This window comes from Centrocercus urophasianus, unplaced genomic scaffold, assembly GCF_019232065.1.
Source record: "Centrocercus urophasianus isolate 14NV4802_14NV808 unplaced genomic scaffold, USGS_Curo_1.0 seq_12, whole genome shotgun sequence".
NCBI classification, from domain to species: domain Eukaryota; kingdom Metazoa; phylum Chordata; class Aves; order Galliformes; family Phasianidae; genus Centrocercus; species Centrocercus urophasianus.
In genome coordinates, this window is record NW_024884364.1 from 38,233,464 (window position 1) to 38,261,011 (window position 27,548).

The window sequence follows — 27,548 nt, forward strand, 5'->3', positions numbered from 1 at the left end:
CTCCCTAAAATAAGTAAGCAAGTAAGGAAGAGAGAGATTCCAATTACTTTGCTAATGTATACAACTAATGTTGTAGTTCATATATGGAGTTAAACCATACAATTATCTCTGGCTTTCAGTTGCAGCCAATCAGGCTGCTATGCCTCATTCACAGTCCTTCCTTCACAGTCCTTCCTCCATCCTCTCCATATCCTCTCTCTTTTCCCTCACCTGTTCTATCATCAGTGTTATAAGGGGAAAGTCTAAGTATGATTCAGCATTTCAGCCTACAGCAGTTGTGAGTATATTTGTAATGCAAATCATCATGCATGTAAACTGCACGGGAGATTCTTGTAAACATTTAAATTCTTCTGCAGATAAAGAGCAGCAGTTATAGTTCATGACTTCAAAAAACAACAACAAAAAAAAAGGTTTTAAGCAAGGCTATTATCAAAAATTTATAATACAGGCCTAGGCTTAGCTGTGATTGTTTTTTAGTTGTTTGTGAAGCTACATACAACTTAAAACACACTTTTCAATGACCTTGAAAATACAATGCATTTATTTGATGCTTCTGTGAGCCCTTTGTTTCTGAAGACTTACTGCAGTATCAATCCACTGAAGACATTCAATCTATTGAGCACAAAGATTTAATTACCCTATTGCCAGAAAAATCACAGCCTTCTTAAGGGTAAGGATGAGATGTGTGACAGCAGCCTAGAGTGTCTTAAGGTATTTTTAGTTGCTGATTAATAGAAAGTATACTTCTGAGGCCCTCAAAAATCAATGGTAACTTTTGTTTTAAGGTTTATTTGTGATATATTTGTAATTAAAATGTCTTGCTGCAGCTGCTACCATGCGGTGTCTTTATTTCCCTTCTTAATGGAAAAAAATATCCCACATTATTTTGTCAAGTAGAATTTTCACCTGTCCTGGATGGATTTCGACCAAAGCTGTGTGAATACTTTGAAATGGAAGACAGAGAGGTAGTTATGAAGGCCAATTCTGTTTTTCCTCATGGTGTTGATATAGTTATATTGTTACCTAAATGTCATGCTCATATTCTCAGAATGATTCAGTAACATTATGGGCATGATTATTCCAGGGTTTTACAGAAGTGTCTGTTGATCACTTGAACTTTCTAAAGAATGCTAAAATGTCCTCTTAAAAGCGTATAGGTTTTGTTCTTTCCCTCTGCAAAAATAACTTCAATTATTATTTTTTTTTAATTAGAGAGCAAAGTAACATCTATTCCACTTAGTCAAATGCTTGCATTTCAAATTTGTGCTGTATTGAATAACTAACATGCAACTTCAGGAATACTGTGCGTGAACTGACTAGGCATATGGTGTTTGTATCATTGGAAACATTTTAGTAAAGCTATTTATCATAGTAAGCACTCAGTCTTATTAGTTAAAACTCATATTTCAAGCGATTGGGCAGGGCTTAAAAAGCAGATATGAATTTATTCAGTACTAGTTTTCAAATGTTTACAGTAATGAAATGGCAGCATGTGTATCAAGTAGAAAGTATCTATTAGAATGGATAGTGCAGGTTGTGAAAGCTGGCTAAAGAGCAAGGATCCCCATTGCTGTAGAAAATATTTGATGTTTTGGATTTGTTGATTCCATGAAGAAGAAACAAGATACTACCAAAAAAAGGACTGAAAGAAGTACTACTTCAGAAAAACAGAAGCAGTGAGAGAAAGAGGGAGTCATGCCAGAGTAGTCAATGGCACTATACTTTGTGCTGTACATATAAATACTGATTGACTGAGGGGAAAAAATGAATCTAGCAATGGAAACTGTCGTAATTCCATTATCTGTTTTAGAAACTTTCTGAAGAAACAGACATTTTCAGAAAAAAAAAAAAAAAATACATTTCTTACTTAATTCCCAGCTAGTATTGTGCATTCCAAAACTTTTCTGCTAACAGAAAAGCAAATGTTTTCCATGTAATATGGATTCTCAATTCTACACTGCTTTGTAGTAAAAGAAGATACACAGTGTAGCATGGTCACCGTGGTGTCAATTCTAGCAAATTAAATTACAGTTTTTTTCTCAAATGAATCAAAGCATCTGTGAAACTTGACAAATTAGAAATAACAGGGACAGGTGAGACTACTAGACACTCTACAAAATAATCACTGTTTTTTATTGCTGTTGTTAACAGAGCTCATGCAAATAATTTTTTTTTTCAAGAGACTGTAGGTGCGCAGAAAAGTTACAAAGTGACTAAGCTATACAAATGTGTAGTACTGCATTGTTAAGATTTAATGCATTAGTCCAAATGTCAGCCCAGAAACTTGACCTAACAATAGGAAGAGTAAATAATCTTTTGCCGTTGTCACATTGTCCCTTTTTCTTTCGCTGCTGATATGTAGAAATGCAAATTATCTTTTAGTCACTTACAGTAATGAGGCCCTGAGTCAGTATAATTCCAAGTATGTCCTATCAACATAGACCTTTGTCACACCCTCATTAGAATAAGCCTATGACTTGCTTTCTTTGTGTAATTCCAAGTTCTTTTCTAGCACTTGAAAAAGAGACTGTTAAACATTTCAGCTTGTTACATCTTTCTGGCTTTTCGCAAATTATTTTTCTTATTTTTTCTCCTAAAGTGATCCTTAATCGGCAAGTTTCTGTTCAGGCTTCATTAATATTTAATTCTGGCTTAATTGTTTGAGTAATGGTGTATGCAAATGGTTGGTTCTGCAACACTTTCTCACAGATAGAACAAAACAGAACAAAATAAAATAGTTCAACTGGATGAGATCTTCAGAGATCATAGAGTCCAAATACCTGACCACTTGAAGGCTAACCAAAAGTTAAAGCATATTACTGAGTGCATAATCCAACTTGAATACTGACAAGAGTGGGGCTTCAACCACTGCACTGGGGAACCTGTTCCAGTATTTTACCATCCTCAGAGTAAATAAATTTCCTTCATGCCTATCTTACCCTCACCTGGCACAGCTTTGTGCCATTCCTGTCCTGTCACTGGCAGGATCATAGCCCAGCACCTCCCTCTGCTTCCCCTCTTCAGGGAGATGTAGAGAGGAGTTGAGGTTGCCTATTGGCCTCCTATTCTCCAGACTGGACAGCCCAGTGCCCTCAGCTTTCCCTCATGGGACATATCTTCAGCCTTGTTATAAACTTTGATGTCCTCTGGGCGTTTTCAAGGACCTTAATATCTTTTTTCACATGGCAAAGCACAGAGCTGCACAGGTTAAGGACACACCAATACTAAATATAATGGGAGAATTACCTCTCTTGACCAGCTGGACATGCTGTGCAGTGCAGGCCAAAATGTGGTTTGTTGTCCTGGCTGAATGAACACAACAGTGGCTTATATTAAACCTATGATGTCAATAGTTTAAGAGGGAATGAAGGATGCATTCCTTGCCATAAGTACTTAAAATTAGTGGCACCACTTTCTCTTACTCAGCGCCCTGTTACAAAGTGCAGGTATGTGAGAAAATCCTACAAGTTCAGTTGTAAGATATTTTTCTCCTTTATATTGCACCATATTTCTTGTATTTAATGTTTATTTAAATTTGCACAGTATTTTTACACAAATAGAATACGCAGATTTTCATGATGGTGGCTTTTTCAGCTTTCAGAGTTGGGTGCCATAATTTAGCAATACTGATTCTTGCTCTGATTTTGTAACGACAGAAGCCTTTGTTACATTTCAGTGTGGAAGACGTTGCATTGAAGATCTTTTTAATGATTTTCGAGATGGACGAAAACTTCTGGAGCTCCTGGAATGCCTTACAGGCCAAAAAATTGTATGTATAGTAATGTTACTGCTCAATATTGAAGACATGATCTTTCAACAGTTGTAATACATTATCTGTTAATTTCTCCCAGTGAAATGTGAAATTCTCCCAGTGAAATGTGCCCTATGGAAGCAATATCTTGAATTTTAATTTGAAACTGAGGAAATACTACAACTGAGCCCTATATTTGACAGGAAATCTTTGATAGGGTTATATGTAACATGAAAACACTCAAATTTGCTGGTATGCATATATTGGTAAAGAGAAAAAAGGATGAGATTTGAAATGGTTTTAAGTTGAGGGAAATGGTTTTAAGTTGAGGAAGGAAAGATGTAGGTTGGATGTCAGGGGGAAGTTCTTTACAGAGAGAGTGGTGAGGTACTGGAACAGGCTGCCCAGAGAGGCTGTGGATGTCCCTGGAGGTGTTCAAGGCCAAGTTGGATAGGGCCCTGGGCAGCCTGGACTAATATTGAATGGGGAGGTTGGTGGCCCTGCATGTGGCAGGGGGTTGGAGATTCATGATCCTTGAGGTCCTTTCTGACCCTGGCCATTCATTCTATGAGATTTGATTCATTTAGGTATTTGGGTTTTTAGCTGTAATTCAGCAATTATGCATCAGTAGACATTTTAACTAAACATAATATTATTTAGTGTATATAATTAGAATATTTTGCTAATAAATGTCATGTTCATAGTTCATATATTGAAGTAATACACATCTAAAAAGTCAGACTAGCTTGCAACCTGTAAATTCTAAAGCAGCACATCAAACCTAGTTTTGGCTACTTTCTCTTGAGTTGCTGCTTGCCCTTTGTGAGTTTGGAATCTTCCTTTCAATCTGTCTCACAAAAGAGTGTTGAAACTGTCTGAGAGGTAAGTCCAGAGAGGCTATATTTGTAAATAAATATCAAACACTCTGATACGTATCTGTTTGTTTGATATAGTAATGTTCCTGAATTGTGCTATGGAGTAGAAAGTAATCAGAATATAAACAATCTGAAATTATCTATTTTTATATACATTTCAGTGATTCATTCACTGGAAATGTCAAGATACTAAATTAGCTTCCAACCATGGATTCAGTTTGTTTTAAAATTGCCTCTGTTTCATATGAAGAAGGTGCATATGCACAATGTATTGTAATACCCTCACTAATATTGTCATAAACTTATGAAATATGAAACACTGGGTGTAATACAAAATTTGTATTATATATACAGTGTATTCCATTTTCTGATTCTGGACAGTCAATTTTATTTTATTTCCTTTATAGGCAAAAGAAAAGGGCTCCACAAAAGTTCATGCTCTGAACAATGTCAACAAAGCACTGCAGATTTTGCAGAGAAATAATGTAAGTAATCAGATGGGCAGGGTCAAAACGTCCTACAGAATGCATGCTGAACTAAAGAATAAAATTTCTGGAATCAAGGCAGTTTTGTTAATGTGACTTGGACGCTTAGAGTTCAGCTCCAGTATGGAATGTATTTCAAAGAGTAAAATCCACTGCCAGCAAAAGTTTGAATAATATATCCATAATGAGTGCTATTTGAAGACTGATCAACATGTACAATTTTATAGTTACGCATGGTGTTTAACATACGTTTTTAAAAGTTAATTACAATAAGTCATCCTTAGCTGATTATGAGGCACTACCTAAAAAAACAAACGCTCGCAAATCTCTAAAAATGAAGAAGTCCAAAAAAAATGAGGTTTTTTGTTTGTTTGTTTGTTTTTGTTATTTTTTTAAAGCAATATTTTTTCTAAATTTACACTGATATGTGTTCTTTAGGATTCATAACATTAAGGAAATCATCCACATAAAAATTGCTTTCCATTTTGTCAAAAACGACTATTCAGGCCAGAATCTTGTGCATCTTTTTAGAGTAAATATTCTAGTAAAATCTTTGTTGTGCAAGCATTCTAATGTGCCCATAACTTTAGCAGGCATTTTCAATGGCCAACTAATTGCACTGTACATCCTCCTCAAGAATAAATTCAAACATTCACTTAAACGACTATAAGATGTGATGGAACAGTGATAAAGTATTCTGTGCTGCATATGATATTGGATTTTTTGATAGCTGCAGTAGGTCACTAAACATGCTTGAGTTCAGCTGCTGAATAAAGTCATTGATTTTATAAATCCAAGGTAATGCTTATCCATCTAGAGATTTGTGCATAAATGAAAGTGACCTTATAAGACTGTCATGAAGACCTCTAACATGATTTTTTAAATGAAATTTAATGTAAATAAATAGGAGGAAAGCTGCTAATTCTTCACAATCTGCAATATATGACATTGTTGAAAAAAATCAGCCATGCATTTCACAAGATGCAAAAACTTTTTTTTGAACACATTTATACATTCACATTTTCGCAGTAAATGTTTTTAAAAAAACATTTAATAAATATCAGCTAAAGCCATTAATGTGCTTATCTTTCAGTTTCCAGGATAATCCCTTTCAAATGTAGAAAGAAAATAAAGCAGTCATTGAACAACATAGAACAGGCTGCATCCTTTACAAAGTAGAGTGTGTACTCTATGTGGCCATCGTATCATAAAATGAAGATCATGAAAGCTGTGTAAAATATTTTTGATCAGATCATTATGAAGCTGGAAGATCTGCTTTTGAAATAGCTTCTTCGACCTTCAAAATAATCTCAAGAGTGATTTCTATAGAACTTCAGAAATGCAAAATCAACAGTTCTATGGCTATTTAAAGACTGAAACTAATAGTGATGTTTCCCATCCTTGCTCTGAGATTGTGCACTCATCTGGATTGAAAAATGCTGCTGCTTCCAGTGAATCAGTTTTACAGATTTTGATGGTTTTTTTTTCCTGTGGTATTTTTGCTAGTATTCAGGCAGAGAATTGTTCTAATGTGAACTCAGACAAAACTCAAGGAGATTGAAAAGTGTTCTTCTTAACTGTTTCAGTTAAACAGATGTAGTCTCTGTGACAAAGATTCAATTTCCAAATACAGGCAGAGGATTTGACTTATAAAACATGTAGCTGGTACCCTAATAAACTTTGTAGTGGATCTCTTGCTGTATGGACCCCAATGACATTTTGGATATGAAACTCCTCTTGGGAAATGTTCCCGATATACTAGAATGAATAGCAACTAATACATTATTATAGTGAGAAAGAAAAAAGTATAAATTGTTACAGAAAAATTTTCAAGCTCTTGACAAAATACCTGCTTCGTATATGTTTAGTAAAAATGACCTATCCATAAATATACTGAAGGTAACATTTGTTCTCAATGTGCAAAACCTTTAGTTATTATATAGATGTAACTTAAAATTGCCACAGATGTGTAATAGAGATATGAAGACTGCAATTTGTGAAGAAGCAAGGTACTTCACCATATATGTATTAGTTCTGACCATGAAAAACTAAATCTATGAAACAGTGAGGAAGTAAATTTCAGAATCTTAGTTTCTGCCCCAAAGTGCACTGTCTTGCTCTCTCAATTCTGAATTTGGCATTCTTTTTTAAATAGCATAAAAAGTGGGAGAGGATGAAGGAATCATTTCACAAGTGGAAAAGAGAATATTCCAGGCTGGCAAATACTGATGCATTATGCAGTTAGAAATGCATAATATAATTGTAAAAACTGACATGGCTTAACAAAGAAGTATGGAAAGAAACGTGTACATCAGAGTCATGGGTTTTTCTGTACTCTAAAATAAATCCTACCCTGCCTTCTGCATTGTAGAATTTTAGAAAGACAAAATTAGTTCTATTTTAATATAAATGTGTAGAATAGTATGTTAATTTTTGCAGGTTCTTGCAGATCCTAGATACATGTATTGCTTTTACCAAACATTGATACATAAGGTGCTGCAGAGAATAATGCAGGAACTTTCCCGTGTCAACCTTTGGGTTTGTGATTTGTGATTCTAGGACCTAATTATAAAAGATTTTAAAATTATTATTAACTATTATTTCTAATTCTTTGTTTTCACAGCTGGATTAATTGGAGCTCTAGATCACTGCTTGCTTTTTGCCAGCACATTATCTGCACCACGTATAAAATATAAGCTGGATATTTTATAAGCAGCAGAAACAAAATGCAAGATTCATCCTAGCCTGTTCCTAACTCTCCCTCACCCCGAAGAAAGTTAATTACCAAATGTATGAAAATAATACCAACCTCTCATGCTTGCTGTTAATCTAATGCAGTTTAAACAATTTTTTTTAATAGGTTGATTTGGTAAATATTGGGAGCTCAGACATTGTGGATGGCAATCATAAACTGACTCTTGGTTTGATCTGGAATATAATCCTCCACTGGCAGGTGAGTGACTCCACAGCGTATTTTCTGTGATATATTTTTATTCTTATACTTAATTCCATTACTATCCAGCTTCAAACTACTAAATAAACATTGACACTGTAAGCACTATAAGTTCCTAAATCAGCAGGGTTTATGAGTCTGTTTATGTATCATCTAGGATATTAAGTATCTTAAGAAGATATAGTAGGTTTCAGCAGCAGCTGTTTTGACTATAATTTCACAGCCAGACATTGCAAGAGAATATATAAAACAGTTATTGTAAGAAAAATGAATAGACAAAACCAATGTGGATATATAGCTTTCATAATCACTTTTTCTTTAAGAGTCTCAGAACATGAATCATAGTGTTATAGCACTACCAAGGTTGGAAAAGACCTTCAAGATCACCTAGTCTAATCATCCACCTACTACCACCTACTACCTTTTCCCCAGTAAATCATGCCCCCACTCAACAGCTTTGTTGCCCTGTTCTGGACATGCACCAGGGCCACTATGTCTTTCTTGTACAGAGGGACCCAAACTGAACACAGCACTCAAAATGTGTCCTCACAAGAGCTGAGTACAGGGGGATAATCACCTCCCTGCTCCCAATGGCTGCGTTATTTCCATTACATGCCAGGATGCCATTGGCCTTGTTGGCCACATGGGTGTACTGCTGGCTCACGTTCTGCTGAGTGTCGACCAATACCCCCAGCTCCATTTCTTCCACACAGATGTCCAGCCACTCTCCCCCAAGCCTGTAACGTTACCTGGGGTTGTTGTGGTCAAAGTGTAGGAGTCAGCACTTGGTCTTGTTGAACTTCATTCCATCGGCTTCAGCCCAGCTATCCAGTCTGTCGAGATCCTTCTGAAGGATCTTCCTACTCCCAGGCAAATCAACATTTCCTCTCAACTTGGTGTTATTTGCAAACTTGTTGACTCTCAGTCCTCTTATCCAGGTCTTCGATAAATATATTAAACAGGATAGGTTGCAATACCAACTCCTGGGGAACACTAGTGGCTGGTCACTGGCTGGATTTAGCTCCCTTTACTACCACTCTCTGGGCCTGGCCATCCAGCCAGTTCTTTACCCAACAAACAGTGTCTAAGCCACGGGCTGCCAGCTTCTCCAGGAGAATACTGTGAAAGTCAGTATCAAAGGCTTTGCTGAAGTCTAGGTAGAGTACACCAACAGCCTTTCACTCATCTGCTAGGCAGGTTACTCGATCGTCGAAGGAGACGAGGTTGATCAAGCAAGACCTGACTTTCATGAACCCATGCCATCTGGGTCTGATCTCCTGGTTGTTCCACACATGCCATGTGATCTCCCTCAAGATGATCTGCTCCATAACCTTTCCTGGCACCGAGGTCAAGCTGACAGACCTGTAGTTCACCAGATCATCGTTATGACCCCTTATGACCCTTCTTGTTGTGAGAATCTTTTGTTTTAATTAAAAAAATTATATTTCATGCTTTCTGCAACTGACCCATCTTTCCAAGAATTAATTTAAAATCCTAAAGAGTTGCTTTCTGAACAATTAATAGAAGCAGATATTGGTCATTTAGCTTGTCTCACTTTATGGAGAAATGAGGAATTATGTTATCGATGTGAAAACCAACATGTTAGATGAGGACACTTTGGAAAACAAAGTCTGAGACAGCTGTAAAATGAACATTTGGAAGAAAATAGCATCTAGGTGCTCTAATTCTGTGTGTTTGTATGAGTCCAAGTTAACAGTCTGTCCATTTGTGCTGGTTCAGGTCCCCAAGTAATAATCTAGAAGTTTACGTAGCATTACAAGAAAAGATAGCGGGAAACAGAACCTAAAGGAGTTTCTATTAAAAACAAAACACTCCTATCAAAAAATTGTGTGGATAATTCATTGCAGTAGGGAGCAATTCTTTACTAATTTTACCTCATAAGTTGTAATGAGAGCAATAGAGAAAAGCTGCAAATTGTTAAATCTCTTCTATCTCTGTCTCACTTCCCAATATTTTTAGTTTAATTGCATAACACTGTTCTAAATTACTTACTAAGAGCAGATAAATGAAAGCTATCTGAGCATTTTCTACTGATTATTTTGGAATCACCGTGCTTTACTTTATATGAATTATGGACTGAGATGAGTAGTCATGTTAAAATTCATATTTTGATTAGTTCACATTTTTACCTGAAAAGAAGTGTTAAAGATGTGCTTTAGTATTATTAGTACTTACTAGCTTTTCTTTCACATTTTCTCAGCATTTCTCATAGTTTGGTGAGGGTTTTTAATGACCAGTATATAAGTTTAGGGTACTTGTTCTTGGTGCAGTATATTCAGGTTCTTCATTTCAAACTCTGTCAAGAGTCCAGTGACAATGATGATACCAGTGGCATCAGCTGAATTATCCATGTATGAAAAGTCAGGGACCATATTTACAAAGTAGGGATTAATAATATGATGCTGTCTTGAGTATTCGTTATTCAGCCCATGCTTAGTCTATAGTGTTCCAAGTCAATTTATTTATGGATTGTTGAAAGGAAGTGACCTGTATACTCTAGATTTGTCTTTTTATTCAAAATTTCATAAATAGATTCTGATTTGGATAGAACTGAATATCAGTCTCTATTCTTAACAATAGATAAAGCTGTGTTTTGCAAGAAGACGTTGTTATATGATAATGCAGTTGCTGTTGAATAATGAATAAACAAAATAAATATAAAGCCAGATTTGTCTTTTTAAACAGAACTCTGGAGATGTTGGTTTGCTGCATTTTCCCCTCAAAGGATTGAAACAGTTAAAAGTGAAACTGCTTATTTACACTATTGTGGAAAAAATCTTTGTTCTTTTCCATTTTTTCTTCCAAGTTTTGAACTGATTTACATGACTCTAGAACGTTTGTGATTGTTCTGCTCTGTTCTTAAGTTGGTACTGTTTTACACTTTTACAACGCTTCTGGTGAAACAAGTCCATAAGTTTCTTAAGAATGGGTCTCTTCTTCCTCTGCACTATTTTCCCTGTCGCAAATAGTTCTTCACACTTGGCAGCTGAGAATATGACAAGCTGTTGTTAAGACTAAATTACAGACTTAGGGCCACTAAAGTTTTCTGCCAGTTCTTTATCGTTGAGTAAAATATCCCTTTCCCTATGATTTGTATCAAGTCTGCTTTATGTATGAGGCTAAAAAAGCCTATATACAGTAAGTGGCTGATTTTATGTATGCTGTTGTTGCAGTCTGTGCTTGATGATGCAATCCTGCTTTTGCAAATTCATTCCCTTTATGATCCCAAGAGCTTTCAGAGCTGAGAAGAGTCACCTAGATGAAGTACACCTGCCTGCATGGAAATAGCAGATATGAGTTGTGTGGCAGTTAAATATTTTTTTCTGCAGATTAACTGGCAAAAAGCTTTTTTCAGTTTCACATCCTGCACCAGGCTGACATTAGGGTAGAACTGCAATTATATATGGCAACAAGACCACCTCTTACGAAAATGTCAGGGTCTTTGTGTAAAATGTAAAAGAGAGAGAGAGAAATGAAGAAAGAAACTTTCATGATAAGAAAGTGCTTCAGTGCTAGTCGGAATGGATATCAGCATTCTCAGTTGTGGAGGCACTGCAGCAGAAAAGATTTGTCTCATTCTTGCCACTCTCATTTCTGTTCAGTAGAGATCTTGTTGCTTTCTCTATCCGCTGTACTGATTACGTCCTTTCTTATCTAGCCTGTTTTACAAATTATTATTAAAAGTTTCACTCAAATTGAACCATGGTTCTGAGGTGAGCACCTGCTACCTAAGTTCTTCGTGGTGCTGAATCTATTAGGGTTTCTATTTCTTTGAAGCTGCTGCCCTCTTCCTCACAGTTCTGTGATCTCAGCTTCACTGCTCAATTAGTATTCAAACAAAAAGAAACCAATACTATTAATTCCTGAATTGTTACGCTTGGCAAAGAATCTCTCTCTTAAAAGCAGAAAAAGATTCTGTATGGCAGAATTTTATGGCATTATTTAGTTATTTATTTATTTTTATTATTTTTGAAGAGCAAACCTATTTTCATAACTGGAATGAAAAACCAAACCTAACGAACATCTTTTGTGAAAGTCACAAGATGTTGAAAAAGAGCGAAGCAATAGCTGTATGCATGAGGAAAATATTCCAGAGAGATGTATTCCACTTAGCCTTCTTTGCAGAGCTATTAACAGTTTCGGACTTCTCATGCATTTATTGCACAGCCTGTACTTTAATTGGAATTACCATTTTACTTTGAAATATAGTAGTGGAAATGAAATACTAACAGTCTTATTATTTCACCTCAAATCAATGAGCAAAGAATTTCCCTTGCTTTGATGGGTGTCTTGAAAATCTATGAAAATGTTCTTTAAAAAGGAGTTCTTTAAAATGTGCTTTGAAAGAGTTGAGGGGATTCTGGCCATAAAAAAGTAATCCATGCAGTCATATATAGTAGGTAAAAAATACTAAATCATTCTGTCAGGGAGCTGCCAGAACCCCGTTTGACTGAGCAAAATGAAAAAGCCTTAACTTTTAAGTAAGGCTTAAAAGTAAGGAGTAATATTTTAAATTCTGTCCTGCTTTCTTCCCTGTCTTGTAGTGGCTGGCATACTGAATCTCTGTACCATTCCAATAAAATGTTACATACCTGTGTTTTTGTTGCAGGTGTGCAGTGTTCATAGATAGCCTGCACCCACATAAAGACTCCAGGGCTTCCTAGCAGTCTAGCAGATAAATCAGAAGTCCTCTGCAGCAGAGGGCCAGGCACAGATGCGCTGGTTTTTCACACCCAGTGCCAGATGCTTCCCATGCCATCCAAACTTAAAGGGCTTTTTAGCTCTTAGTACCTTGGAGTCTTTGGCCTTTAAATTCCTCAAAATCAAGGCCTCTGGATCACACCTTCTTTTGCAACCATTCTATGTGCCATCTCATCCCCTTCCTTCACTTTCAGCCTCCCCAGTCCCTAGTCCACAACTGGACATGCCTCGTGCTGAGACAGGTGCCTTGAGACAAGGCAAGCTGCATACAGACGTGCCATGCACTGTGCTTGGTTCACATCTCCTCAACATGGCTCCCTGAAGGAAGCACGTTTATCGAGCGACAGCAAGGAACGGAGGAGGCCTCCCTGCTGGAAAAGGTGGCAGGACCAGCTCTTTTCTATTCCGGCTGCTTGGAGGTGGCCTCTCCCTGCCTTTGTGCCTCAGGTGTAGGAGCCTCAATGTTTCCCTGCGTGATGAGAGGTCGTGTGCCTGTTCTGTTCATAGCCTTTAGTTTGTAACTTTAACATGTTGGAAGTTACCTGTGGTGGTGTTTATGCTGCCCTTTCCCTCTTTTTATTTAAAAGCAGTTTTTCTTATTACAGTAGTATGGGGCCATCCACCAGTAAGAGCAACTATTTCTGTTTTCCACCAGTTGGAGTTTCCTATGCATTAAAGCTTTGTTTTCTGTGAGGATGTATGGCATTAGAAAGGAGTGGTAGGAAAGAAATGAACTGCTAGCTGCTTTGGAATGGGTGTAATTTTTGATCTTGGATGCTGAGGCAGCTTATTTCAGGGTGGAATCCATCCAGAAACTCTTCAGGCTGACACATACATTTCTAAGTACTGGTCTTTCTGAAGAGGGCATCTTAACTAAGAAGCCTTCAGAAAGTTTCCTTCTAACCTCAGTGCCAGCCTTCTCTTATTCAGCTGCAGACTTGGTTCAAGGCCAAGCTATCCCACTTGCAGCTCATTCAGTGCCCCCAGTAGTGCAGGGTGCTGCTGTCAGGACAGAAAGGGTGGAAGTGCTCGGGAAAACAAGGAGGTTTCCAACTGCAGAAGGGGAATTATTCACTATTTCTCACTGAATAGGAAACAATCTAAACCTTCAGGATGAGATCAGGCCCTTTTACTTTGTTATTTTTAAATGCCTGCAGTTCCCCAAGGGGCAGCAAAAAATCATAAATTTAGCAGTCTTCTGCAGAGAAATGCAGGAAAATTGGTGTAAATCTTTTATCTACTGTCAGAATATTAAATGCAGCAAGATGAGTGTGAAGCTGTTTTCTCAAAAGTAGAAAAAAATGGAGAACTTCAGGCTGTTTCTCTTTAAATCAAAAGCAAAATTCAAGAGTTTGCCTGGATTAATTTGAATAGTTACCTCCTTGGCAGCCCATTGCTTTATTTCATGGCCAACTTAGAGTTTCACAGTGCTCACAGTTCACTGATACTTTCTGTTACGTTAATGTCAATGCAGGCATTTGATTTTTTATTTGTTACAAACTTTTATATTTTTAATTCTTGTTTTTGCATAAATTCAGCTCTCCCACAAAAAGAACATTGTATTTTTCAAATGTTATTGTTTACTTCTTGTATTCAGATACCTGTACTTGTGAACACAAGGACACAGTAAAAATCCTAAAAGAACAATGAAACCGTAGCATGAATATTTCTCCATTAGCGCAACCTGGATATTTTGAATGCTTTCACGTTGTTTAAATTTGGTTTAATAAATGTTGCACTTGAAACTTCTCTTCTTTTTAGCACCTGGATTCACGAAGAACAAAATTTTATATTTTTGTAGTCAGTTTTTGTGTCTGTGTGTGTGTGGAAATACGGCAGTTGAACTCTTGCTGAATTATTTAAGTCTAATTTGGCAAGTCTCAATCATGAAGACTGAAAAAATTAAGAAGAAAATTAAGGATACCCAAACAGAATACAGGATACCCATTAAAAAAAAAAAAAAAAAACCTAAGTTGCAAACTTACTAATTTTCCCAAACTCTTTACTTTCTGTTTTCTGGTGTAGATTTGAAGGAACTACAGAATGCTGTTATTCTTGTACCTAGCATTTGTACCGTTGTCGTTTATAGAAATTACAGTTGTAGATTAAAGGCAAGATTATGGCCAGAGAATTTCATAGAGGATGAGTTTCTCCCCCTCTCCTCATGTCAGAAATTAATTTTATACCTGTCTCAAAAATGAAAAATTGAAGGTATTGATAATAGTGTGCAATTCAGATATAAAAACAAGAGATTGTTTTCGTAATTCATATGTCTGTTCAATAATTGATTCAAGTGATTGGATTGATTAGAGTCAGATTGGATAATGAACTGATTCCTGCTGTTTTTCTGCAGTACCTTAGTAATTATTTTTTTATAGTTGATTATGCTTTGGAATTATAGCTTGTGTATTGCATCACAAGTTTTATTATTAGAATGTGGTCAATCCTTGTCATAAAGTAAATAGTGCACTAACTAGGTGTTGTTTTCTGATGATACTGGTTGCTGAGCAATGCCAATGAGAATTATAAAGAAATACCTTGGATGAGTCGATAAGGAAAAACAACTCTATCATTAAATTTTAAATTTTAAAGTCTTAGAGAATATTTTTTAAAAGCTGCTATGCTTTCCAAGATATATGGAGAGCACAGTGATTTCAAAGGGAATACTTTACAAGAAAATAAATTATGAGCTTCTCTTTCACCAGTAAAGAAGTTGCTAAGAAATATATTAGCAGCTACACTGTATCAAACTCCAGGGAAATATTTTATAAACCCTCAGAATTAATTGCTCTGTAAAGCAGTAACTAGAGATAGGTGAGCTTTCTCTGATGAAAGAGGAGTATTAACTGTTTCTGAAACAAAATTCAAAACATGAAACATATACAGTGTTCCTTTAATAAGTGCAGTGAAATTCATTTTTCATCTGGGTACACATATGCAAATACAGTTTACATGCTGAAATAGAAAATACTGTGCTCTCTACTGTTCTTATTTATTTTACCTTTGTATTACTTCGACTTTGTTGATGAGAGAAAGATGCTTTTTATCATTTTATCAGCCTTTGTTATATTCTATTAACTATGGATGCATTTCCAGAGCAAAGAAAACTACAAAGAGAAAGGCTGCTTTTGTACGCATTCTGTTCCAATAAGTAGTGCATGCAAATGTACCTTCTCTGCTTGCTCATGGAGCACTTCATGGGAAACAGTGGTGATTTTACTGAGTGCGCCGGCAATGGCAGACAACAAGTCAGCATCAGTTGTTTTTATGTATTCCAGTTTGATCACTGTCATTGTACTGTGACACCAAGTATGTTCTTTGGTTACCTAGGAGGTTTTTCTTCAATGCTTATATCTAAGCAAGTGGAGGTTTTGGGAATCAAAAAATGATTTAGCTTTAAATGAGGATGCTCAGTCATTGATGAGATTCTGGGTTTTTTTGCAGGTCAAAGATGTAATGAAAAACATCATGGCTGGACTGCAGCAGACAAACAGTGAAAAGATTCTGCTGAGCTGGGTCCGTCAATCAACTCGTAATTACCCACAGGTCAATGTTATCAATTTCACCAGTAGCTGGTCTGATGGATTGGCTTTCAATGCACTCCTTCACAGTCACAGGTAGGAAAACTAACTTCTCATTGTTTCAGTCTTTTCAGTTCAGAGCCTATAACAGATGGCTCCAACAGGACTTGAGAATGGTGTATCTGTTCTGTGATTTTTACTGTCAACTAGGTAGATACACAGTCAGACTGAAAACCTCTAGCAGAGGAAGAGGATCTGAGCATTCCTACAGTGTAAGTGAAGGTTCTCAGCTCAGATCCTTTCCTGGAATTTCAATGCATAGCAAGTTGAGAGTCTGATAGAGGATCACAGGCTTGGAAACTTTCAAGAAAAGCAAGCAGTAAATCCAAAATTAAACCTTTGAGGTTGACCTGGAGGGAAAACATTTTCCTTTAGGCACCTAGAGAGGCACAGTGTAGTGCTTGTTGAAAGCCTCTGACAGTTGCTGGATTGAAAGTATGGATTTGCCTTGAAAAGACAGAGCTGGAGAAAGTAGCCTGTATTTTCAAAACCCTTTATGTTGCTCCCCAGCTGATTTTAGTATTCTCCCTCTCTTAGTACTTGACTTCTTCCGGTGTATGCTATATGAAACTGTATCTCTAGAGATTCAAAGTCCTCTAGTGGTTTTGTATACTTGGATTAAGGAAAAGATGCAAGCCAGTCTATTTTAAAGGTCCAGCTGGTGGGACTCATGGCACCACTGGTTTCAAAGAAATACTTATTTTCGAATGTGGAAAGCCTCCTGAACTGCCTTTCATACTTCTGTACCTCTCACCTGAAGAGGATAGACCTGCAAGGCAGCTGACTGCTCCAGATTGTCATTTAAGTTTTTGAACAGGTATGAATATGTTCTATTTAGCAAGAGATAATTGGAATTTAAAAAATATTAGTACAACAAGCCAAGCAATATTTTGTTAGTTGCTAAAAGCCTAAAATAAAATTTTGCTAAATACTTCCAAAAGTACAGTTAGAGACTGTCTTTCAAATTTACTAGTGAAGATCTACAAGTATTTCCAGAATTTTCACTACCTCAGGTAACTGTTTCTGAATAAACTGTCTGATTAAGGTCACTGCTCTCAAAATGATAGCACTTTGCCAGTGGAGTCGATGGTTCTACCCTCTTAGATATGTTGTTAAACTGTATCTTGGGTAATGTGCTTGGAGAATTTCATCTTTAACTGGACTCTGTGCATTAAGAACTTCATTCAGAGCTTTGCATTCAGAGTTCAATACATCTACAAAGCTCTCCTACTTTTGTAGTGGTGATTGTTGTTGGGGATAATTTCCCAAGGAAAATCAACCACTTAATTGTATAACAAAAAGCTCATTAACAGACTGATGAGATACATGCAGATAATAATTAGAAGATCATGACATTCTCAAACAAATTCATTTTACTTTAGTAAATACGTGGGTAACATTACGTTTGTTACTACTGAGATGAGTACTCAAAATATTCCATGATGATATTCCATGGTCAGTGATGCTCTTCATTTGTCATATCAAAGTGTTGGTTTAGATTTGTCTATTAATAACTCATTTGTAGAGCTAATTACTAGCTACATCCTTAGAAGAATGTAGCTTTCTTCAGGCTAATTAATTTTAGAACAGGCATGTGTATTCTCTTTTTGATCACACATACATCTTAGTGTGTTAATTTTAGATGAAAGCTCATGAGAATGCACATTTATTATTATTTTGAGGAACTAATTAATGGAGTTTAACAAAATCTTTCCCTGGATCTTCCAGAATTTAGTTCTATCAGTGCTATTTTCACTGCAGTGTGAGCACTGAGAAGTTGAAAACTTAATGCTTATCCAAGGTTACAGCAAATATAAATGCATCTCTAGGCTCTTTACATATCACTATTCCTATAAATTACTCTTCAGCAGCTACCGAGAGTTTTAATGTGTTAACAATATGATCATTACAAGCTGCTCTTCGTTTCATATGTGTTATAGATTGTGAAACTGGAAAGTTTTAGTCTGTTTTATGACATTTTGATTTTTCCTTCTGTGTGCTTCACAAAGCACTACAAAGTTTTTCTTTTTTTAAGGGCTTGAAGTAGTCTTTTGCTTTCCCACAAAAACTGTTGAGTAATAATTTCAAATTAAAGCAGTAAATGCCTATGCAGATGCTTCAAGTATTTTATTTGTCGTAGGTGACTTTCACTACAAAATGAACAGTCTATACTTGACATCTAGTGATAAAGTTCCTAGAAGGACATTAATAAATAACAGGAAACTGTCAGATTGTTCCAGCAACAACAACAACAAATAGAATTAGATATATCTCAAAAGAAAAATATTTTAAAAGAACCAGAAAATGGTTATGCTAAAATTACATTGGATTGCTAGTTAGTATTGTAAACTCAAAATCTAAAATCAGTATTATCGCTTGACATTTTAACTATTTTGATATGTCTTTTAGCAAATCAGTTTAGCAGAACGCCAGAGTTGTCATATGTCTTTTCACTTAGATGTGATATGGGCTGCCTGTTTCCTAGTGAAGGTATCTGATACTGAAATATTCAAATTGCCTGCTTAAAAATACTGCCTATCATCACCTGGTGCCTGAAATTAGTAATGACAAATTTCATTCTGTCCAGCTCTATAAAATGACCTCTTGATTCCTAAACAGAGGCTCGTACTTAGTAGTCCTTGGTTTGGGATGCAGATAGGTGCCTCCATCCTACTTAGGCTACCTCAGCACTAGACAACAGTCTAAGTATCTGTAAGTTATATCTTATCCAGTGCTGTCTTCTGTTCAATGCAGAGCTCACTAGTTGTGAATGTTTATTTCCTACTCACTGAAATCTATGCATTTCATTCGGTTTCACTATAACATAGCAGCAGAACATCTTTTTTGCTCATCTTATGTTTGCTGTCATAAATCTTCCATAGCATTCTGCATAGTGAGCCTGCCCTGAGTGGAAGTAAAAAGGAATTTCTTTATTGAAGTTTTGTCTCTAGTCTAGGAATTTGGGCAATCTTCTAGGAAATTGCGAGCATGCATTCAGATTCTTGGAGGTACGTCTCTATTAACTCCAAAATGTACTAGTTGTCTTCTTTGGACTTTGCTAATCACTGAGTTAATCTGGAAATGTCGCAGAGGGAGATTCAATATTCTTTGCAGCCCTGAGTCAGTAATTTTTCAGGTGAGCCTGCTTAATGCTTAATTGCTTAGTGTGTCCTCTGTATTGATTTTCAGTGACGTTGCACTTTATGTTCAGTATGCAGGAGCACTGAATTGGCCTTCAAGATTCAAGATGCAATCAATAAAATAGGTGTGCTAATGTACTCTGACTGTTCATCTACTTCTATCCCATAAAAGAATAAACAGCCTTTTGTAAGAAGCCTTGGCAGTTACTTCAGCCAATTTAAAATGCAGGTGCCTACTTCTTATATGCCAGAGTGTCTTGGCTTTGTGCTTACAGTAGACAGTTTGAATTTAAACCTGACAATAGGGGATGATCACCAGGCTACGTGAAACCTTATGTTTCCCACATCATATGCTTTATTAATACTTTGTATTTTAAATACTTAGGATTAAAAGTCATTTAACAGAAACACTTTTGATTGAAGTTCATTTGTTTTCCCTGTTTGATTTTTTTGTTTCTTCAGTTCTGCTCTCCAGAAGTGAGGGAAGATCTCTCTGATACTGTTAGTTATTTCTTCCTGCTGTCTATAGGAATCAGTCCCTTAGAAAGTACAAACATTAAATTTTCCTTACTCATTCTCCTTTCATTTGCTTACAAAGACATTGCTTCATAATATTTATATACTGAAGTGCAACGAACAGTATTTTGGCAGGAAGTAGGAAGTTGTTAGGATCGATTCCTAAATTCTGTGGTTATTCCTGTGGTGAATCTAAACCACACTAGTATTTTAACAGTTAGATTTTTCTTCTAAAAATATTTCAAGCTTTTTTTTATAACTGCATCAAAATAAACACTTGACCATGTCCTTATGTATTGCTTCATTTGAAATATTGGCAGACTGCCTAAGTTTTTAAATTGTAGTTTGCTAGAAATAGATTTAATTAACATTCTACTTTCAGAAAACACGACATACAGTGGAGGACGGGAAGGGGGTTGAAATTTTAGTTATGCTGTTCAACTGCGATTTCATGAAAATTAACTGTTTTGCAAACTCTACTTTTCGCAGTTCATAACAGATAATTGAGAATAGTTTTGAAGGAAGCGCGTGTAAACTGTAAAATAGAAAACTTTATAAACTATATGAAGTTCATAGTAATTTTGTATCTTTGATATATCCTTCAACACCTTCCATGTGTTCATCATCAATTTACAGGCTCTGTAACACTTTTGTTGTACCGACTTTGTGGGTGGTTCCTTCTGAGTGGTGTGGGGAAAGAGAGAAGAGTATCAGGAGGAAGGCAACTGTAGGTAAAATGGGAAATAGTTCTTACATCTCTTCTTGGTTTTGATGTTACTGCACTCGGAGGGTGTAACTAATGGTAGATTCTATGTGTCCATTTGGTCTTCATAAAGGGAAAAAAACACATCAACCTGTCTTACATCATGTTTGCATTGCTAAATGTACAATTCAATTCAGATGCTGGATAATATTTCAACGTAATTCAAGATAAGTATTTGTGAAAACATTTGAGAACAAACACTTCAATATGGAAAGCATTATATTCACCGTAAGTGAAGTCAAGGAATAAGCACAATGGAAAGTTGCTGTATTTTGGTCAACCTTCTGTTTCCACAACTGTTACATTTTTTACATCTGCCCTCCGAAAACTTCATAGGCAGTACTAAGTGTAACGGAATCATAGAGTACAACACATTGGAGGGGTCCCAGAAGGACCATTAAGTCCAGCTCCTGGCTTCACACAGGACTACCCAAAAATCAGACCATATATCTGAGAGTGTTGTCCAAACGCTTCCTGAACTTCAGCACTCAGGGCTGTGCCCACCGCGCTGTGGTGCAGCCCCTTTCCCTGACCCCCAGCTGCCCTCCCCTGACGCAGCTCCATGCCGTTCCCTCGGGCCCTGTCGCTGTCACACAGAGCAGAGCTCAGCGCTGCCCCTCCGCTCCCTGTGAGGAGCTGCAGCCGCCATCAGGCCTCACCTCGGCTCCTCTGCTCTGCGCTGAGCACACCGAGGGGCTTCAGCCGCTCCTCATACATCTTCCCCTCTGGACCCTTCCCCATCTCTGTAGCCCTAGGTTGTCTTTGTTCATGATTCAGGTGCAAAAATCTTAAGGCTGGAGTGAAAACATGGAACACAAACTTTTTGGACAGCCTTGCTAAATTCCCATTAAAAAGGTCTGCACAAAACGTGAAGTCTCCAACTCAGAAATTCCTTAAAATCCTGAGATGTGGAAGGATTGAAGGCTGTTAATTGGGAGGAGATATTGGCTTAGCATGAGGCACTAATCTCACCTCGTGTGCTCCCTTTTACTTCAACGAATGATAGTATGAAAAATTACATGCCTTAATGAAACAAAAACAATCCCATCCCTATCCTGTCATTGGTGATATTTTCATTTTTCTTATCTGATATTTTCAGTGAGGGCTGGATGGCTTGTTTTTTGTATCTGGGAGATCTTCAGTGAATACTATGGAATTTTATCTGAATGAATATTCTCATGCCCTCTTGAAGGGAATAGAAGTAAGATACGAGTGTGAAGCACTAAATACATATAAGAGAGCAGTACTCAGTAGGAAGCTTTCTCTCATAGACTTTTATCCATCCCTTCTCCTGTTTATGGTTGATTTTATTATTTTTTTTTTATCAGATATTTCTAATGCTGTTTCTGTTGTTGTTTTTCAAGAGGTTACGTGGAGTAGATGTTCCCATTTGTGTAATCACTGCATCTCTAGGGACATTTAGGCTCTATTCCAATTGCATTTAATAATGACTTCAAGAAGCAGTGGAGCGCAGGTCTCTTGATAAAGCTACAAGGGCACATCAGTGAGCTTGCGTTGCTAATATTCAGAGTATAAATTCTGGGTATGGTTCTGTGAATGGTATGTTCTGCATTTTACTGACATAGCAAGGCAGTAGCTGTTAAGTAGAACCATCTCCCTAGGTGTATAAGGATAGGGAGCTTGTAAGAAAAATGGGAAAGACGTTTTCAGTAGAGCCTACAGTGACAAGGTAACAGTTTTGGATTGGATAGGGAAGAAATTTTTGACTATGAGAATGGTGAGTGAGGCATTGGCACAGGAAGCCCAGAGAAGCTGTGGTTGCTCCACACACCACCTGGAAGTGTTCAAGGCCAGGTTGGATGGGGCTCTGAGCAGTCTGAGTGGTAGAAAGTTTATCTGCTCTATTAAGAGGCTGGAAACTAGATAGTCCTGAAGGTCTTTTCTGAGCAAAATCTTTCTATGATTACGTATTACATTTATATACATAAATGTAGTACAGTTACAGTCAAAGCCTTTAAAACTTTCAGTGTGTGCTCAGTGTGTCATAAATAAGGTCAGTGCTATTGTAGCTATTTATCTGGCGGCTAATTGGAGATTGAAGTTCAATATGTTCTTTTTTTTTTTTTTTAATGTGTATGCCTTTATATTTTCAGGGAGGGAAATGAACACTTCCTAGCCATGTCTGCTTTGCTTTACTGCCTGTCAGATATGAACCAAGTTGCAGATTGTGAAAAGTGCTTTGAACAACACAGAAAGAGCAAGTGAAGGCTGAGAATCAGTATTCCATTTGATTTCTATTCTGTTCTATTTCACACCCGCTTAGCCCTATATTTAAAACTCCTTTGCCATTAGTAAACATTCTGTTTCACTGTTGTTTCATGGATTTTTAAGAACTATTTGCAACATGCTGCTGTTCTTAATCTTCTAGGCTGTAGTATCCCCTGCAGTCATTCTTGGTCATATTGCCCTGTATATACACAAATCAAAACATCTAGAGACATTATGCCAAGAAGCTGACGTATCAAACTGCCATTATAAGACCATAATCTAGTGATGGAACTGATGAAATGTGTATGCTAAAGCATTCTTCCAAAAGAGCGACAATCTGCAGAGTTAGATTACTGCTGGATCAAAGAGAGCTTTTTCTCTCTATCTCTCTCTACATATATACTTAATTTAAGTCCATTTTCTAAGAGCTGAGTTGCTGTAGGTGGCTATATATACCTTTGAGTCAGCTTGGAATCTGTGCTGTCATCTTTTTATTCTTATTTTTATTATATTGAGAAAATATATTATGACACACCTGCCATTGGTTTATTGTAGAGCTCTTGCTACTATTATATTTGTATTCTCAGTTCAAATTTTTGCCATCTCAAAGAGAGATATACTGAGAAGGTGGATGACACTGAATATCCAAGATACTACTGATGACCATAATTCCAAATGTTCTTGTTCTTGCCCAATGGAATCCAGACTGGTTAGAAGAAACCATGATCTTGGACATAAAATCTTGTCTCAACAAACCAGCTATGATTTTGTGAAAACAATGTGCTGCTCAGAAGAAGAAATATGACTGGAACTTGAAATCAAACACCCCAAAAAATATTTGGAGGGGGGAAGTAGTCCTTCAGATACTTCGGTTTTCTTTCCTTGTCCTAAAAGCTTTTGTCACTGATTTTTTTATATGTGGTAGTCCCTGTAATGTTTGTCCAAGACATCCATGGAGAGCTTTTCAGGAAAATAAGAGCTCTGTCATTACTACAGTGTTCCCTTCGCTAATTCTGATGTATGAGCTTAGGCATTCTATGCCATAGGACAGAAGAAAAAAAAAAAAAAAAAAGTTAAATTTGAGAGAAAAAGTGAAGAACATCTCTATGACAGTATATAGGATGCAGTGGAACAGTGGGTCAAACCCAACCAGCAACTGAGCAGCTATTTTCTTGCTTTGTGCCCCCGGACAGAGCAGAAAATAGGAAGAGCTAAAGCAAGAAAACTTGTAAGTCAGAAAAATAAATGAAGGAAAGTGGAATGGAAAAGCAAGTGTTGCAAATACAGTCACTCAATACCTCCCACAAGCAGATGGATGCCCAGCCAGTCTCTAAGCAACAGCTGCCTTAGAGGACGAAATCCCAATCTCCTTCTTCCTTTACCTCAGTTCTTCTTGCTGGGCACATTGCATAGTATGGGGTGTCCCTTTGGCCAGTTTGGGTCAGCTGTCCTGTCTCCTACTTTCTGCACACATCCAGCTTACATGCAGGAATGTGGAGGGAAGAAAAAGCCTTGATACTGTGTGAGTGCAGCAAAAGAAAAAGAAAAAAAGTATGTGTTTTCAATATTGTTTAAACCACCATTCCAAAACACAGTGGACTGCTATGAAGATTGTTAACTCCATCCTATCCAGATACAGTACCAGGAGGATGCAAGAAATTGTGCACACGTAATCTGTATTTTGAAAATGCTTGTATTTTGGTACACAAGCCTGTCTCTGAGCTCACAGACTTACTACATCCATGACTAGAGACAGAGATAATAACCCCTTAAGATTCCTCTTCCATCCGCCTCTTGTCTCCAGCAAAATTTAATATTTTGAAATCTTTCTGATGGGGAAAGGAGAAATTAATAGCAGTAGTCTATTCGTAATTAATATTTAAAAACCTCTGCATAAAGAGGCAAAATAGTTTATAAAAACTTAATTGTTATTATGTAAATCACTTCCCTCTCAGAAGAAATTAGGCAGCAAGGGTACATAACTAGGAAATTACTGCTACATAAATATCATTTTTCCTTTGCTCTCTTGAAGTTATTAGAGTCTGATCTACTTAACGTTTTTGCCATCAATTATAACTATAGGACTCACTGTTTAAAATAAACTTTTGAATTTAATAAAAATGTAAGCAAATCATTCGTAACTAATGACAACATTGTAACATGTTTAGATCATACTTGATTTATCTGTAGGTAAAATTATGTATTTATGTGGTTTGTTTTAGAACATTGTGTCAAAATCATAAATAGTGCGCTTGTTTTTTTCATATTATGCATGTTGATTATTGATCACCTGATTAAACTTTCTTTTCGAAAATGCCTGGTAGCAAATTCTGATCCTAATAGGTAATTCTTAGATGAAATACCAAATTTCATGCTGTATTAACATTATTTATGTTGTAAATACTGCAATTTATAGTACAAGTACTCAGATGTATCTCAGCTGTAATTCAATTTTGCTGGTGCTGTCTTTTCCTGTAAGCACATTTAAATTGTGCTGTAGGCCTTTGGCTCATATCAGCTAAAACCCATGACTGGAGTACAATTTTGTGCTCATCTGAAAAGTATGTGTTTTTCTAAAGGTTTTGGTATGAGAAGTGGCATGTGCAGTTATGCTGCATATGTTCCCACATTATGATATGCTGAACCTGTTGGCCAATTTCAATCAGATATAGCAGAGAGTTGGCAATCTCAGCAGCAATTATGTTCTTAGACTTGTAAAAAACTGGGTACTGGAGAGAGGAGAAAGGCTGCAAAATAAACACAGCAGTTACTTATCCTGCTTGGCTTGCTGTGAGTTAATCTCAGTGTGCACAGCCACAGCACGATTCTTCTCACCCATACACTGAGAGAGCAAACCTGCTGCAGGCATTTTGGGCAGACACAGGACCAGAGCACAATGGGTAGAAACAACTGGTTGGGGGAATGAGGCTGTAGGCCAGTGGGGCTTAATGACGAATAAGAAAAATTCTTAATGTGTTGAAGATGAAAATGGATGACACGTTAGAAACCCAGCTTCATTAATTCCAATACTGACCAAATCTGACCAAATACATTCTTTCATTAAGTAAAAAGTAGTACTTGACACTGATGCGTAGCAGAAGAAATATATAATTTAACACTGAAAAAGAAGAAACTTAATTATTTTTTTGTTTTTGTTTTTGTTTTTAGGCCAGACCTGTTTGATTGGAATGCTGTTGCTTCTCAGCAGTCACCTGTGAAACGATTAGACCATGCGTTTAACATAGCCAGGCAACACCTGGGCATAGAGAAGCTCCTTGATCCTGAAGGTCAGTACAAAATGTTCTTTAAGTGGATTATCAATTTTTCATGCATTTCCTTGTAAATCAGCTTTATTTCTTCACACAAATATTTAATATTTTGCAAGATTAAATCATAAACTGAATACAATTTTTTAAAATATACTTTGGTGTTCATTTTGCACTACTTTAACATAGCATAAGCACTCTCTATTTGTGCAAGCTCTAAAGCAATTTTTTGAGTCTGCAGTTGTAATGTGTACATGTTGATATCAAGGTATCTTGAAAATAATCTGATTGCTGTTTCAATAATTAGAGCGTGCAGATCGTATCTTCTATAGACTCAAACTCTGGATACTTGTATCTAGACATATGAGAATTTTATCTTAATTAATTTTAGCTCCTGATAGTAGATAAAACTTTTTGCTTGAATATTATCTTTACCTAGGCTTGTATTATTTTTCATCAGTGATAATAAGGAGAATGAGCTTAACTCAGAAGTGGCAGGAAAATCCTTTCTATCTTCTCTGCTTCCTTATACGGTCATGTTTGAAAAAGTACTCGTTGGTCGTCATCTGTTGTATTTTCTTTTTATGCTCTTATATATATTAATATCTTCTTTTCCATACTGTGATCTGATTTTTTTCATTCAATTTCCTACAGTTTCCCTATTAAGCCACTAGTTAATCTAGTTTTTAACGTTTGTGGTATTAGTCCTTAGTGGTCTACCTCACAGTGAACTTCTGATATAACAAAAGAGAATTTAACTAATTGTATAACTTGGTCTAAAATCTAGCATTGAATCTTCTAGTGTTTAAGTATAGTAGAGTTTGTCTCAAGATTAAACAATAACTTTGTATCCTTTGTATTTACATAAGATAAATATAAGGAAAAATCTATCTGTGTACATAGAAAAAAGAAAACCAACCCTATTAGAAGTGATGGCTTAATTTAAGACAGTGGTATTTTGCACTGTGTGGAATTAAGAGTAGCATCTTAAGCAAAACTCACAATTGGAGCAGCTAGTAAGATTTGAGAGTCAATGATGAGAGCATGTCCTGTGTGCTGTCAAATAGTTCCACTTAAAAAAATATAGTTTATAAACTCCGGATGAGATTGAAGTTCAAAAATCGGCTGCACAGTGGAGTAGATAGAGTAGCAGTAATTGGTTGAACATCTTAAAACAGTTTAATGAAGAAATTATTTTCTGGATGCAGAAATTACTTTCAATTAGTGCACATTTTATTCTACTTTGGCAAAGATAGCTGCAGTTGTT

At 36.5% G+C, this 27,548-nt stretch overlaps 1 protein-coding gene across 12 annotated transcripts in view; it reads left to right on the forward strand.

The window, feature by feature from the left end:
* Positions 1 to 27,548, forward strand: part of DMD (dystrophin) — a 979,751-nt gene that overhangs the window by 190,679 nt on the left and 761,524 nt on the right. For all 12 annotated transcript variants that reach the window (XM_042811110.1, XM_042811098.1, XM_042811099.1 and 9 more), the window contains exons 3-7: positions 3,677 to 3,769; positions 5,034 to 5,111; positions 7,972 to 8,064; positions 16,231 to 16,403; positions 26,184 to 26,302. In XM_042811110.1, the coding sequence (XP_042667044.1) occupies positions 3,677 to 3,769; positions 5,034 to 5,111; positions 7,972 to 8,064; positions 16,231 to 16,403; positions 26,184 to 26,302 (556 nt within the window). The remainder of the gene's footprint in view (positions 1 to 3,676; positions 3,770 to 5,033; positions 5,112 to 7,971; positions 8,065 to 16,230; positions 16,404 to 26,183; positions 26,303 to 27,548) is intronic.